Raw genomic sequence first — 16,101 nt, 5'->3', positions numbered from 1 at the left:
ATACTAGGGTTAGGGGGATAAATAAGAGATAGTTATTTCATAGTTCTAGTAGCTTGACATTACGTTTAAGAGTTATGAATAACATACTTTAAGTCTTGAATACCTTACTTTAAGTGATCCATGGTTATTAATACATGCTTTTTTATGTAACAGTGTAAAACATAAGACATTTTGTATACAATGTCTGATATAGCATTGCAACATGGAGTCCCCATGTCCGTAGATAAAAAGAAGTTCAAATGCAATTATTGTGAGAAGTTGCTATCTGGAGGAGCCACCAGGTTAAAGCAACACTTGTGTGGTACAGGCAAGGATGTTTCCTCATGCCCAAATGTTCCTATCCAAGTAAAAGTGGCAATGACACAACATTTGAAAGGAGGAAGATTAAAAAAATCTGAGAGGGAAAGAATGCAACAAGAGTTTAATGAGGCAGTATTAGAGAGGGCTGGTGTAGAGGTCCGTGGCGGAGATGATACTGACATTGGGCCTCTACCTGGTGAGTTTCAATCAGAGGCTGAATGGAGAATTTACCAGCAGACTTTGGCTGAGAGTAAACAAAGTTTTCATTTTGATAATATAAGAGCATATGAGCAAGCAAGAGGAGCTGGTGGCTCTGGCTCAGCTGTACCAGTGCAAGAAGATGAGAGGAGGAGAAACACTGGGACAAGAAATATACCACGACCCCAAACCCGACCACGAGTACAAGGTCCAGAACCCATTTTTGAGCAGGATCCTACAACTTTTAGGCAACAAGATGCCTACCAGCCAACCATCCCACAAGTATTTGATGGTAAACAAGAGGAAGCACGAAAAGCCTTCAGCAAGTTCATGCTTACCATGGCATTCCAGCCAATGTAGCACAAGGAACATACTATAATGCATTCCTTGATGCTGTAGGGAGGGCTGGTGCAGGATGGAAGGGACCTTCACCATTTGTATTATATAATGTATATTTGCCTCAGGAGGTAGAGGAGCTAAAAGAATACATTGATGGTTTGAAGCCAATGTGGGAGACATATGGGGTTACTCTTATGGCTGATGGTTGGACTGGACCTACTAGGCTGTCCATCATAAATTTCATGGTGAGTTGCAATGGAAAGACTATATTCTTGAAGTCTATCGATGCATCAAAGCATATAAAGGATGCATCATACTTGTATAAGGAGTTGAAGCAAGTGGTGGAGGAGGTAGGACCAAGGAACGTTATCCAAATTGTGACAGATAACGGTTCCAACTATAAAAAGGCTAGAGAGAAGTTGATGAATAAGAAGAGTAAGAGGATCTGGCTCTTTTGGACCCCATGTGCAGCCCATTCTATTGATTTAATACAAAAGGACTTGGGGAAAAAGACTTTGGTGGCGGGTGTGGTAAATAGGGCAAGACAAGTGACAACTTTTGTGTACAACCATTCTTATGCTTTAGCCTTGATGAGGGAGAAATGCAATGGAGATTTAGTGAGGCCTGGTGTCACTCAATTTGCCACCAATTACATTGCATTGAAGAGCTTTCAGAGTAAGGCGATAGGTCTAAGGTGTATGTTTGCAAGTCATGAATGGTTTGGTTGGCAAGGTTCTAAGTCAGAAGAAGCAAATGCAGCACAACAGACCATTGTAAATGATGGATTTTGGAAGGACTTGGGGAAAGTGGTTGGCATTTTAGAGCCAGTGGTGGCAGTACTGAAGATGGTTGATACAAAGAAGAAGGCTACTTTGGGCCACATTTATGCTGCCATCCAACAAATGAAGCAAATGGTTAGAGCTGCTATACCTCGAAGTGCAAAGTCCTACACTAACATCATTGATGAGCAGTGGGAGAAGCACTTGAGTCATCCATTGCATAAAGCTGGTGAGTTCAACATACTTTATACTTTAAATGTTATAACTTTTTTACATTTACATATTCAAAACCCTAAAGGCATTAAGTCACTAACAAATCATATTTGTGGTGTTTACTTTACCAGTATACTATTTGAATCCAAAGTATCACTACTCCCATGATCTTGGGCTAGACATAGAATTGTTAGAGGTAGTTCAAGCTGTTACTCAGAAGTTGGAGCCCCATCCAAAGACACAAGCTGCTTGCAATGATGAGGTGAGAGTATGGGACTTTGGTATTTTGGTAGTTAGTTTATGAATGTAATTACTAAATAGGAAATACTAATGCTTCAAATTAAAAATAGATCAAATAATTCAGAGAGGCCTCAGCAAGTTTCGGTCGACAAGCTGCAGTGGAGGGTAGATAAAAGTCAGACCCTGGTAGGTGGCATGATATTACATTTATGAATTATAATTTTATCTCTTTAGAATGTACATATTCTTACTATTCTATATTTGTAATGCAGCCGACTGGTGGGTGCTTTATGATACAAGTTCACCCAACCTGAGGAAGGTAGCAGTGAGAGTGCTCTCACAAACTTGTTCATCCTCTGGATGTGAGCGCAACTGGAGTACATTCTCATTGATACATTCAAAGAGGTGAAACAGGTTGGGTAGCGAACAACTGGAGCAACTTGTGTATGTTCACTACAATATGAGATTATGGATGAGACACATACGTGAAGGAATTGAGGCCAATGATAAAGAACCCATTGAACTGTCCAACATTTTTCAAGAGGACTCTGATGACGATGAGGATCCCATATTCTAGTGGATGAGGGATCATGGTATACTGGATATGGATCAGCCTGGGGGTAGGCCCGACCCCACCATTGCGTCTGTAATCGGCACTGATGTTGATGAATATATGTCGATGCAAGAGGGGCATGCACATACAGATTCACCGAAACCTTTTGAGCCTGTTGTAGGAAGTCCTGCTGCTAATGATGATGGTGGTGGTGATGACACTGGTGATGCTAGTGATGGTGATGGTGATGGTGATGGTGATGCTGGTGGTGGTGGTGGTGGTTGTGGTGGTGAGGCTGCTGTTGCTAGTGGCATGTGGAGTGGCGGTTATTATGATGATCGTCATGAGGGGATGGGCGAGCAGTACGAGCATGATGTGGGAATGCAGGGGGACCCAATGCATTTTACTGGTGAGTCTCAGTTTACGCATGCCACTCAAGATCATGACCATGGTGGTTACCCTAAAACATACAACAGAAAGAAGGGTCACAAACACTCACATCAGTCATATGCTCAGGAGGAGGACAACAATAGTATGAACACCATGCTTACAAGTTTCGGAAGCATGAGTATAGATACTATTAGTGAGCATCAGCCATGGCAATCATCTCAGCATCATCATGGCTATAACTATGGCCAGCAGAGCACTGGTTCTGATTATAGTGCCTATGGTCAGTATGGGCAGTTAGCAACTGAGTATGACAGTCAAAGCTCTAGGTCAGGTATTGGGTACACATTCCCAGTCCCAAATCAGCCATATATGCCTTAAACTCAATATGATAGTAGCAGTGGATCTTACACCTCATACCAATAGCCTCCCATGTACCCTAAGATAGGGAGATTGGTATATGTTGATCAGAAGACTTATATGAAAGTTGTGTCACACTATCTGCAACACTATAGCAATTCCATGACATGGGAATTCTATGTGGATCGATATGGGGAAGAATTTCTTATTCAATCTCATTTTATGAAACAAATTAAGTGAACATTGATGTAATGCACATTTTATTTGAATGTTTTGACTGATGTATACTAACTAGAATGTTTTGATTGCTAATTTGCTATGTTTTACTAAATTATATGTAGATTAGGTTGTTTTAATACGACTCGTCGCCTACCAACCTATGGTCCAAAGTGAAACTCATATTTGGACTTATTTTTTGGCAAATCTGGGCATGCCATTGTGTTTAAATGGCCTGATATAGGATGGATACCAAGTTTCAGACCCAAAATATGTGTACAACCCACCGAGTTGGGGGTCCGGGTCCAAAAAAAAAAAATGCAGCAACTCGCCGAGATCTCAGCTTGACTCAGTTTCTGGCCTGGCCGAGATGCCACAGAGATCCGAGTTTTCGAACCTTGGACATAACTGCAACAAAAATAAATAACTATAAAATTAAGAGATATTAAAACATAATAGTCAGTGTCATACCACAAACAAGGTAAATATAGTAAAACTTAAACAATCCCAACATTCAAACATAAATCTAAGTACGAAATAAAAAAATTAAAAAGACAAACACACTTGTTCAAATAGTATCAAATAAAACATCATCTGCAAAGCTACAGGCACTACTTTAAACCATCAAGTATCTAAGCCCTTTTTTTCAGGTTTAGCTGTTCTAAAGATCTTCCTCCATACTGGATCAACACACATACGATGAATAGCCTTTATGTACTGGTCCTTAGGAACATCATCAATGCTGTCCAGTATAGCTTGACAAGCACTAGCACTATATTCTGATGTAGCACGAGCACGTCGAATTGGAGATGTGGCAGAAGTACTCGTCGCTTTCTCCATTTTTCAATTCATATATTTACCAAGTTGGTTCAATGAAGTTACTGCATCTCCAGTCAGACTCTTTTTCCTACGGGCTGGCGGTGTACTATCACGGGCTTTTTTGTTTGAGTTCTCGTTTTCCTCAGAACCATCTATATCATCATGGAATCTCTCAGTGGGGGGAGGTGTATACACTCTATCGATATTATCTTCATTACCCTCTGTCATGTCAATAATAGGATCGTGCAACCACGATTCTATGTTCCCTCATGCATACGAGTCTCCAAAGATGATACACAACTCTGGCCAGTAGGATAATCCATTTTTCTTAAATTTAGACCATGTTGGATTTGCCTGAAAAATATAATAACAATAATAAGATTAATTACATAATTAATTATAATTAATTAATACTGTAGATGATTATTTATATCCAAATTTTTCGTAAATAATGTCTATATATGTTTACCTGTATTGCTCTATCCCAGGCTAACTCATCATCAACTGTGGCTGTCCTGGTTGTAGAATTCCAACCAAAACCCGTTGTATCCAGTAGCTTCTTGAAGTTACTGTATTCTGTCCGCTGTTTGTAAATCTTGTTACGCAATTGTTCCTTCGAAATGACACGCCCCAGATAATTCTCCATACGGGCTTTGATGTCATTCCAACCAGTTTTTTTGAACATACTAGCAGTCTTATTCCCGCGTTTCACATTATCAATCATGAATTCAGTGAAAATTTTTAACTCAACTTGTGTCCATTTGACATTGTCAATGCTACCACTAGCCATATGTCTTGTAAATAACAAATGTTCACATTGTATTCTTCATATGTACTATCATACCAAATTAAGGTCAAAATCAGTAAGAAATGGTTTACAAGACAATAGGAGAATTCAGACTCAGTTCAACAAAGAATTCATGAGCAATCTTTAAAAACAAAGATTTGTTCAACCAAATGGGTGATTTCATATTCTTCTATCTGTCTCCTCCCACAATAGAAGGACAGATATGACATTTCATGGGAGGGAGACAAGAGTTAAGACACAATCGGATTGGCCGATTCGATTCGATTTGGATCACATCATGCGAACTGGTATGGGCTGATACTTGGGGTTCAATCGGCATCCATACTAGATCCAATACCCAAAAAAAATGATATTTATAGCCCATACTATTTATGAAATCTAATCCATGATTCAAAAGATGTGTTTTGCTGATGTCATGAATTTCTCCCTTGCTCCCTACCATTTATGAGATTTTTCTCTATCAGTTACTTGCAGAGATGGAGTTATTATCGGCAATAGTGAAGATAAAACCTCTTCATGGGTAAATCACTGAAGCACCCTCAGTATGCTCCTGTAATGGGCATCGTCTTCCACTTGCTACTCTATTTCAACAGAGTCTACGATCACTACACCGATGCTGCCCGCAAGTATAAAATTTTTCGTCTCCTCGGTCCATCCAATAGTGACCTCTTCACAACAGACCCTCGAAACGTCGAACAAATTACTCAGAACCAACTTTGGAAAATACAGCAAGGGATTCCAAAACTATGAAATCTTAGAAGATCTATTTGGTCATGGTATCTTTAATATTAATGGCGATAAATGGCATCAATAGAGGAAGATTGCGAGTTTTGAGTTCTCTACCAGAAACCTCAGGGATTTTGGGGTTTTCATAATCGAGCTTGAAAACATCATTTTGGGTGATGATGGACGTCATTTGGATCGCCAGAATTATTTCGTCGTCCGTCGAGTATTGGGTTTTTGAGATTTCAAGCACATGCAGAAATCCAAAAAAAAAAATATATAGAAAAAGAGAAGAAATAGACAGACATACCTGGTGATTTGATCTATAGCAGAGGAAGAAGAAGACAAAAGATGAAGTTAGGGCTTACGATCAATGGGGTTTCTGCAAAATCAAAGGGTAGAGGATAGATCTCATAAATCAGCAAGAAAAAAATTAGGTTAGGGCAAAGGAAGAAGAAGAAGATGAAGTTTTGGGCTTACCCGAGTTCGATGGAGATGTGAGAGTGAGAAGTGGAGACCTCTTTTTTTATTGAGCACAACTATTGCTAACCTCTTTTTTTTGTTTCAATCAAACTATTTCAAAAGTGAAGAAACAAGGTTTTCCTTGTTTCGTAAGTAGGAGTTTTTTGTGTTTTTTTTGGTCAGTTTGTTTTATTGGCACATAAAAATAGACCGGTGCACCCAAATGGTAGATTCCGTTTTTCTGTGCCAGTAGCATAGAAAAAAGCCAAAAACAAGAAACAAAAGTGTTACCAAACGGGTTCTAAATGCTAAAAACTGACCAAACTACCCTTTCTTCCATCTTTTCTAAAATTTGAAAAGACCTAATTGCCCTGACCTATTTGTTCATTATTTGGAAAGACCTTTTTTCCCTAACCTAATTTGAAAATACCTTTTTCCCCTTTCCCTTTCACGATCAAACTCCCTCAACCCTAATTGCCCTTTCCCTTTTTGATCCGATCTTCAAACCCCTCCAGCAACCATTCTTCTGTTGTGAACTCTAAATTTATGTCAAATTCGAACGAAGGCTTTACGACCCAAAAGAAATCCCCTGAGAGTGAAGCTCCCTCATCATCCTATCCTGCAAATTTCAACAGCCCAAGAAGCAATTAAGCCTGTTGAAATTTATTGAATCGAAACATCAGGGAAGAATGAAAAAAATTCTATTAGAATGCAGTGACCAAGAACAATATCAAAATGGGTGGGAAAAGCTTTCAAAACAGCAAAAAACCCAGAAAAAAAACAACTTAAAAATAAGGAAAGCTGAAACAAACCATGAGAGAGTTCCAAGGCATTGTAGGCAAAAGCTCATTGAACATCTGGGGTAAAACCCAAATCGTCGACCACCCAATTATCGCTATTACAGTTGATAATCGTTTTGTCAAAATCAAAAACCACCACAATTTCAGCCATTGTTGAAGACAAGAAAATGATTACAAAGAATATCCAAAGAGTCACAAGGTATTATCTGATGGAATTGGAGATTGAAGAGAATGGGTATTTATAATGGGAGAGTCGAGGGGTAGAGACATCAAGTAGGAGGGAAAAAGAGAAGGTTTCGAAGTTTGATTCCAAAGGAATATTACCCTAGCAGTTGTGCTTTGAACTGAATCTCTTTAGCATTTCTTCCTGATTTTCTGTGCCATTAATTCAATTCATGGTGGAAGTTTGGATTTCTATCACCATCAGGATCAGGTCCACCATTATTGTGTAAATCTCTTTTAGTTACTACAGTCACAAGGTCACGCAATTTATGATCAATTTGCAGGATAGGATGATGAGGGAGCTTCACTCTCAGGGAATTTCATCTGGGTCGTAAGGCCTCCAGTCGAATTCGACATAAATTTAGAGTTCATAGCAGAAGAATGGTTGCAGGAGGGGTTTGAAGATCGGATCAGAAAGGGAAAGGGAAATTAGGGTTGAGGGAGTTCGATCACAAAAGGGAAAGGGGAAAAGGGTATTTTCAAATTAGATTAGGGTAAAAAGGTCTTTCCAAATAATGAACAAATAGGTCAGGGCAATTAGATCTTTTCAAATTTTAGAAAAGATAGAAGAAAGGGTAGTTTGGTCAGTTTTTAGCATTTAATGCCTAAAATGGACTTAAGTGGCTTTTGGTTGAAAAGTAGAGGTGCTACGTTGAATTTTCAGGGGGTGCCTGTGGACTTGTCAGAACCTTAGGGGGGCATGAGGAATATTGGGTGCATTATAGGGGGGGGGAGGGGTATGTGTATTTTAATGGTAATAAAACAAGAGATCTCTGCTTGGTCGCATGGTCTCTACATTAGTGTCTGGGCCAATGGGAGAGAGTGTCTTGCTAAATATATACAACCATCTAATTGTACCTTCCAAGTTTTTTTTTTTTTTTTGGTAAGAAGAAAATTTATTGATTGCGTGAATAGCACAAGGCTTCTTCAGTACGTAGGTGATGAAGCCAGGGAGTAGAAAGTGGCCAGGTTGTCTTACATGCTTTGGACAAGGCCATCCTAGCTGGAGTGTCTGCTAAGGAGTTAGCATCTCTAGAAATGTGGGAGAAGGAACATTGAGAGAAGGAATCTGCGAGTGCACGGATATCAGATACAATGTCTCTCAAGATAGGGGAGGGGGAGGAAAGGATCATTAAGGAAGCCAATGAGGGAGTTGTTAGATTCCATCATAACCTAAGAAATATGAAGGTTAGCGGCCTCAACTAATCCTGCTCTCAAGGCTTCAGCTTCTCTAGAAAGGCAATCTGAGCAAGTGATTGGTTTAGGTACCGTGGCAAGAATAGGGGAGCCCAATTGATCGCGAATAATATACCCAATCCCCCCTGCTGTAGAATCAATTGGGAGCGCTATGTCGGAGTTCAATTTGAGGAAAATGGGGGCGGAGGGCTCCAATTCTGTCAGAAAGCACCATTATCAACCTGATGAACTAAAGGGGGTTCTCTTATAATGAAAACCACCTAACAAACATTCAATGTTTTTTGTTTGTTTCTAATTTATAAAAAACATAACCAACTCTCGAGAATATGTCCACATTTTTATGGATTTGCACCCCAATAACACTACTCCTTAGAGATCTTGGAGCAATCCCCTTGCCTTTGTTTGAACCCTACCTCCTATACCCTTAAGATTCATAGCCACAAAACTAAACTGATTATTGGTTAATATAACAGAGTTCAATCCAGCCTCACAAGAAGTCTGATCAAACAAATCGTTGTAGGTACAATAACCTAAAATTTCTCCGACAGCGACAGGGAATGGGAAATACATGTCAAGAGTCGCCACCTAGGATGAGGGCCTAGGACCCAAAAGGCGAGGCTAAATCCCTAGTCAAAAGGTAAATAGCCAAATTTGATTCCAAATGGCCTAATCATAGAATTGTGAAGAGTTACTCACCATGGTCTACACCACCCAATTGAGGAACATCAAGATAGAGATTATCTGTAGATGGTCGGATCAGAATCTAGATCTAGAATCATTTTGGAAATAGTTTTTGCAAAACTTATTTTCACATAAAATGATAGATTATATGTATGTTTTGATTAAAAATGTTTGATCGTGTTTTGCTAGTTTTGATCACGTACACAGACGCTCTGATATGGACATGTACTATGGAATGAGATTTGGCACTGTACATGCCCTAGATTCCATAATGATGTTGATTAGTAGAGGGTTGGTACAAAATGTGTTATTATTATGTAAGGGCAATTTTGGGATATAATAATTAATTATTTAGTTAATTTAATTTAATGGATGTGGTGAAATAATTAAATTATCCATTAAATAGAAAATAATTAATTAATTTATTATTCCCTTTAAGATTCTGCTTCTTCACCAATTAGAAGCACACTAGGTTTAAACAGGTTCAAGTCAAGAAGGTGAGAGCGAGCCAGACTCTCATTGGGATTACTAAGTGGGGCTCTTTAGAGTGTCACATATATAAACACAAAGGAGGGGGGGGGGAGCCGGCCAACATAGCTAGCCAAATTCTCTCCCTCCCCTTGGGTTAATATCATTCTCTCTCGCTCTCTCCCTCCTCCTGATCTCTTCTCTCTCCTTGTTCTGGTTCTATTGTTTGAGAGTTAGGGTTTTGGAAATCTATAATTTTCTTGAAGATTTGAAGAGATCCTTGGATTGACTTGGAGAACCTTGGCTAAACCAAAGAAGGTTCAAGTTTGTTTAACCTGGTGTGTTTGGTAGAGGAAGAACTACTATCTGGAGGAAGAGCAACACTTGAGGCTCAACAGGTTAGCAAGTCTGATTATTTCCTTAGTGGTTAATTATATTTTTGTTATCCATGGGATGCGAAAGAAAACCTGACTTGATCTCTTTCCATGTGATGGGAGGAGATGTTCTTTTACTTCTTGTCTTTACCCGAATTTTTATGGGATGAAAAAAAGAGATTGATTTAGTGAAATTTTATTATACCATAATTTTCTTTTGATTGATTTCCCATGGGCAACCATGGAGATGATCCCATGACTACCTAACATAGAATAATAACTTTGAATACAATAACAGGTAGGGGGAATTATAACGTATCAGTCATAACAACCTTGCATCTTGGCACCTACCATTATTACATGCAATCCTACACTTACCATCATTACATGCAATCTCATGCAATCCCATGCAATCCCATGCAATCCTATCTTACCATTATTTATCTTTCTATTATTGTATGTAATCTCTCTCAATCCCATTATTCTTTCAATCACATCTCTCTCTATATGGTAATGGTGATTGAGTTTCCAATCTTGTGGATTCCTTTCACCTCACCTATATATATGTACACTCATGTAATCTCCAAAGCTTAAGGCAATAATATCAAATTTACAATCCAATATGGTATCATGAGCCACTAAGCTCCAAAGGACAAAAATCGATCCCCCCTCCCTCCCCAACGAATTTCTTTGGCCATGGCCTCTCCTCCCTCCTCTCCATCTCATACTCCCTCCCTTAGTCAAATCCTATCTTATAAGTTAGCACAAAAAAATTATGTTTATTGGAAGACTCAAATAGTCCCTTACCTCAAAGGCCAAAGACTTTATGGATATGTTGATGGTTCTAATCCATGCCCTACTGATGCAACCAAGGTTGATGCCTGGCATGAAAAGGATGCTTCCATAATGAGTATTATCATCTTTTCTCTTTCTGATGAAGAGATGCCTCTCGCCGTTGGGTGTGAAACAAATAAAGAAATATGGGATGCTCTTCATGCAGCCTTCAGTTCTGCCTCTACCACACGAATCCTCTCCCTCAATGTGGCCCTTCAGAACCTTGTACAAAAACACGAGGAGAATGTCACTCAGTTTCTCCATTGGGCCAAGGCTCTTTCTGATGAGCTTAGTGCTGCAGGCAAACCCCTCCCCACGGAGGATTTGAACATACACATCTTTCGTGCACTGCGTCCCGAGTTTGAATCTGTGGTCTCTGCAGTGATGGATTGCAGGGAACCAATCTCCTAAACTAAACTTCATGGGCTGCTCCTCAGCCATGAGTATCTCATTGCATCTCGCCAAGCCGTGCCAGATCCAACTGCCAATGCAATTGCCAACATTGCTCAACAATCTCGTGGCCCTCCCTCTCACCCTTACGGCCGTGGCTCTTCCACTGGTCATGGTTGTGGTAGGGGAGGCCATGGTGCTCCAAATGACCCTAGTGGATTTGGGCATTTTAATGCTTATGCCCACAGTCCTTGTACGATCTGTGGTCGGATCAATCATCAAGCCCTGACGTGCTATTATCGCAACAAACAGCTTGGCCAATCCACCCAACCTGCTTTCCCCTCTACCAATTCGTTATACACACAACCTTTCGCCTATCTAACTGCAAATCAACCCCCATTGCTGCCCAATCCACCCATGCAATACCCTTACCAACCGAATCAGCCCCACTACCCTCAACCGAATCAGCCCCATTACACCTAACCCCCACCGGCACCTATACCATCCGGCCTTCACCATTGGCTTCCCGATATTGGCACTACACATCATGCAATGCCTGATATGCAGTCTTTGTCCTCTTATGCTCCGTACAATGGTAAGAATAGTCTCATGGTTGGTGATGGTAATTATGTCCCTATTTCACATGTTGGGTTTGCCTCTCTCCCTTCCACCTCTCGTCCTTTAGTTCTTTCTAATATTTTGCATGTTCCATCTCTTACTACTTCTTTGCTTTATGTTCATAAATTTACTTCTGACAATAACATGTTTTTTTGAATTTCATGCCTCTCATTTCAATGTGAAGGATCCGACATCCAATCAAATTCTGCTTACGGGGCCTAGTCACAATGGTCTCTACTATCTACCGTCGATCTAGCCATCTCCTCCATCAACCCACCTTGCACATCTCACATCTTATGATCGTTGGCATCAACGGCTTGGCCATCCCAATGATCATTCTCTTCGACTCATGCTTCGTGATATCAAGCTTCCTTCATCGCCTCACTTGTGCTTCGCCTACCAGATTGGAAAATCTTTCCGTTTAACTCTTCGTGAAACAAATAGTCATAGCAATTGTCCTCTTGATTTGATTTTTAGTGACATTTGGGGACCAACCCCTACTATTTCCTTTCTTGGACATCGCTATTTTATTATTTTTGTGGACAATTTTACAAGGTTTATTTCGTTTTATCCCTTAAAAGTTAAATCTGCTGCGTTTAATACTTTCAAGCAATTCCAAGCCCTTGTTGAATGACAATTTTCTAGACAAATTAAAAATGTCCAAACTGATTGGGGAGGGGTGTACCGCTCCCTCACCTCCTATTTTGCCACTCTTGGCATCCATCATCGTATATCATGCCCTTATACTCATGAACAATAGGGCACTGTTGAAAGGCGCAATCGCCACATTGTTGAAACTGGACTCACTCTCTTTGCCCACGGTTCTGTCCCACAGGCTTATTGGGATTATGCCTTTGAAACGGCAGTGTACCTCATCAATCGGATGCCTTCTCCCACCATTAGCAATGTTTTCCCATTTCAACTAGTCACAAATCATGCACCTGATTACAATTTTCTTAAAGTTTTTGGGTGTCTCTATTTTCCCTTTCTTAGACCTTACAACAGTCATAAAATGGATCCAAGGTCTGCTCCTTGTGTCTTCCTAGGGTATAGTTACCATCACCATGGTTACCGTTGTATGCATCTTGAGTCTAGGTGAATTTACATCGCTCGCCATGTCGGGTTTGATGAATCACACTTTCCTTTTCGGGAAGCAGCCAACACACCGCCCCTCCCCATCTTCACCCCCATCTTGGGTTTCCCCACCCCTCACCATTTTTCCAGATCCACCCCCTCCCACCCCCACGCTACCACCCACCACACCACCACCACCTCCTACCCCTCTCCCCCATCTAACATGGACTCCACATCTCCCTCACCTAGTTCGTCCCCCACACCATCTTCATCTAACCACCTCCACTCCGTACTCGCCTTCTAAGTGACCTTTATAATGACCCCTCCATCGCCTTACATACCCTTATTTCTCCTTCTTCAACCTCACCACCTCACCCTACTGAACCCACTTGTTATACTCAGGCTGCTAAGGACCCTGAGTGGAGATTGGCCATGTCTGAAGAATTTACAGCCCTATTACGCATGGCACTTCGTCTTTAGTACCACCTCCTACTAATGTCAATGTGGTTGGCTATAAACGGGTGTACAGGATTAAGCGGAAAGCAGATGGCATGATCGAGTGTTATAAGGCTCGCCTTGTTGCTAAAGGGTTTCACCAGCGGCAAGGCCTCAATTATGATGAAACCTTTAGCTCAGTTATAAAGTCCACGACAATTTGGACTGTCCTCACCATGGCTATATCCAATGGTTGGGCCGTTAGTTAGCTTGATGTTCAAAATGCCTTTCTACATGGCATTCTTAATGAAGAAGTATACATGGCCCAACATCAAGGTTTTGAAGATTCCAATCAGCCTAACCATGTCTGCAAATTGCACAAGTCTTTATATGGGCTTAAACAGGCCCCCCGGGCTTGGTTCAGCCGTCTCTCTCGGTTTTAACTTGGATCTGGTTTTTGGGCATCACAGACTGATCCATCTTTATTCATATAAAAACAGGGCCACACGACAACTTATGCTCTGGTCTATGTAGATGACATACTGGTTATAGGGAACCAGCCTGCCCACATCACTACTCTACTCCAACAGCTTGCTTCGGAGTTCTCCATCAAGGATCTTGATCGCTTGAGTTTCTTTCTGGGTATTGAGGCCACATACTAGCCAGATGGGGTTATTCTGTCTCAAACCCGTTACATTACAGATCTCCTACAACGAGCTGACATGGCTGACTGCAAACCAGTTCTCACACTAATGGCCACCACCATTAAAGCCTCCTCTGCAGGGGGTGTCGCACTCTCAGATCCAACTTAGTACAGGTCTATCGTTGGTGCACTTTAGTATATTACCCTTACTCGTCCTGATGTAGCCTTCTCAATGAATCGGGTGTGCCAGTTCATGCACAACCCAATTGAAGACCATTGGTCCATGGTGAAACGGATTCTACGCTACCTCAAACACACTATTAAATATGGCCTTCATATCACAAAATCTTCTTCTCAGGATCTTCAGGCGTTCACTGATGCCGATTGGGCGGGTGATGGTGATGATCGAAAATCCACAGGTGGATATGCAATCTATATGGGCTCGAATTTGATCTCTTGGGCTTCGAAGAAACAAAAGACAGTTGCCCGATCATCCACTGAATCAAAATATAAGGCTGTTGCCGATGCCTGTGCTGAGTTGACCTAGCTCCAGTCTCTGTTTGGTGAGCTCGGTCTGTCCACGGCCCAGGCCCCCGTGTTATGGTGCGACAACATCGGGGCCACTTATCTAGCCGCCAATCCGGTCTTTCTTGCCCGCGCCAAACACATAGAGATTGACTTCCATTTTGTGCGTGATAAGGTTGCCAAACAGGAACTCCAGGTCCGATTTATTTCCACAAAAGACCAAATTGCGAACATTATGGCTAAGGGGCTCGGAATGACACATTTTTCTTTCCTTTAGGACAAGCTGAAGATTAGATCTCTCGAATCTTCATCTTGAGGGGGTGTATCAGTCATAACAGCCTTCCATCTTGGCACCTACCATTATTACATGCAATCCTACACTTACCATCATTACATGCAATCCCATGCAATCCTATCTCACCATTATTTATCTTTCTATTGTTGTATGTAACCTCTCTCAATCCCATTATTCTTTCAATCACATCTCTCTCTATATGGTAAAGGTGATTGAGTTTCCAATCTTGTGGATTCCTTTCACCTCAACTATATATATGTACACTCATGTAATCTCCAAAGCTTAAGGCAATAATATCAAATTTAGAATCCAATATAATGCTACATCGGAAAGAGCTTGTAGTGACATTAAATGTCTTTCTAGTTGTTAGACCTTCAGGAGTACACCCTTTTGATAGGTAGCAGTAGTGTTCACGAAATATAAAGGGCTTGACATGCATCATTTTATATGCCTTTGTAATGTTTGGAAAAATAAGAATGCCATGATTATATAGGTTCAGAACATGGCAAAAATGGAGAAAAAGAAATATATATCTACTCACCAAACTTATCTTGCAGAGGAAGAACGTGCGCTCATCATCAAATTTTGAAAGTTATTTTTCTACATGATCGAAGGCAGAATCTAATGAAGGTTGTTGAAGAAGGTCATCTATTAGTGATTTACTGTTTTCTACATATGTTTCTTTTACAATAAGTCTGCTTCCTAAAAGGAACTGTTTTGGGTTCATTTTACATTCCCATAATGTGATTTGATTACTTGATTGGTCTTAGTCCTCAAAGTGATCTTATGAAAGCCAACAACCCTTCATCAACTATATATCCAAATGAGAGAGAGAGGCAAATTTGAATAGTAGGTACTGCAATTGTCGAATTGGCATTAAACTATGGGTTTGTTACAAACAGAATTTATAATCAGACATTTTTACCCCCCTAATGTAGATTTGTAGTAACCCTCACCCCATCCATCCTTTTTCTATTAATGATTCTGAACCAGCTGACTATGAGACACATGCCACACATCTCATCGGATTCCTTTGCATCCTCATCTTCCTTTTAATCCTAATCATTTCATTTCTTCCCTTTAAAGAAGCAGCAAGGACATGCATACTCTCCAAGAGAGCTCCTTCATGAGACATCATGTGCTTCAAG

General features: G+C 40.6%; 1 protein-coding gene and 1 long non-coding RNA gene across 2 annotated transcripts; both read right to left on the bottom strand.

The window, feature by feature from the left end:
* Window positions 1-4,671: 4,671 nt before the first annotated feature.
* Window positions 4,672-5,194, bottom strand: LOC122638779 (L10-interacting MYB domain-containing protein-like). Its single transcript, XM_043831628.1, has 2 exons — window positions 4,874-5,194; window positions 4,672-4,758 (listed from the first exon to the last, which is right to left on the bottom strand). Exons 1-2 carry the CDS (start codon window positions 5,192-5,194, stop codon window positions 4,672-4,674), a joined length of 408 nt encoding a protein of 135 aa, XP_043687563.1.
* A 182-nt stretch (window positions 5,195-5,376) lies between these two features.
* On the bottom strand, window positions 5,377-7,306 carry LOC122639297. Its single transcript, XR_006329493.1, has 3 exons — window positions 7,210-7,306; window positions 6,973-7,016; window positions 5,377-5,389 (listed from the first exon to the last, which is right to left on the bottom strand). It is a non-coding gene; the product is annotated as an uncharacterized LOC122639297 (long non-coding RNA).
* Window positions 7,307-16,101: the final 8,795 nt, after the last annotated feature.

This window comes from Telopea speciosissima, chromosome 9, assembly GCF_018873765.1.
Source record: "Telopea speciosissima isolate NSW1024214 ecotype Mountain lineage chromosome 9, Tspe_v1, whole genome shotgun sequence".
Taxonomy (NCBI): domain Eukaryota; kingdom Viridiplantae; phylum Streptophyta; class Magnoliopsida; order Proteales; family Proteaceae; genus Telopea; species Telopea speciosissima.
The sequence above is the reverse complement of the archived record's forward strand: the minus strand, read 5'-3'. Positions and strand labels throughout refer to the sequence as shown.

Excerpts from the sequence above, each read along its gene's own strand:
- LOC122638779 (XM_043831628.1), bottom strand. The coding sequence starts at position 5,194 with ATGGCTAGTGGTAGCATTGACAATGTCAAATGGACACAAGTTGAGTTA. Across the intron at positions 4,759-4,873 it reads CCTGGGATAGAGCAATACAG|GCAAATCCAACATGGTCTAA; the intron begins GTAAACATATAT and ends TATATTTTTCAG.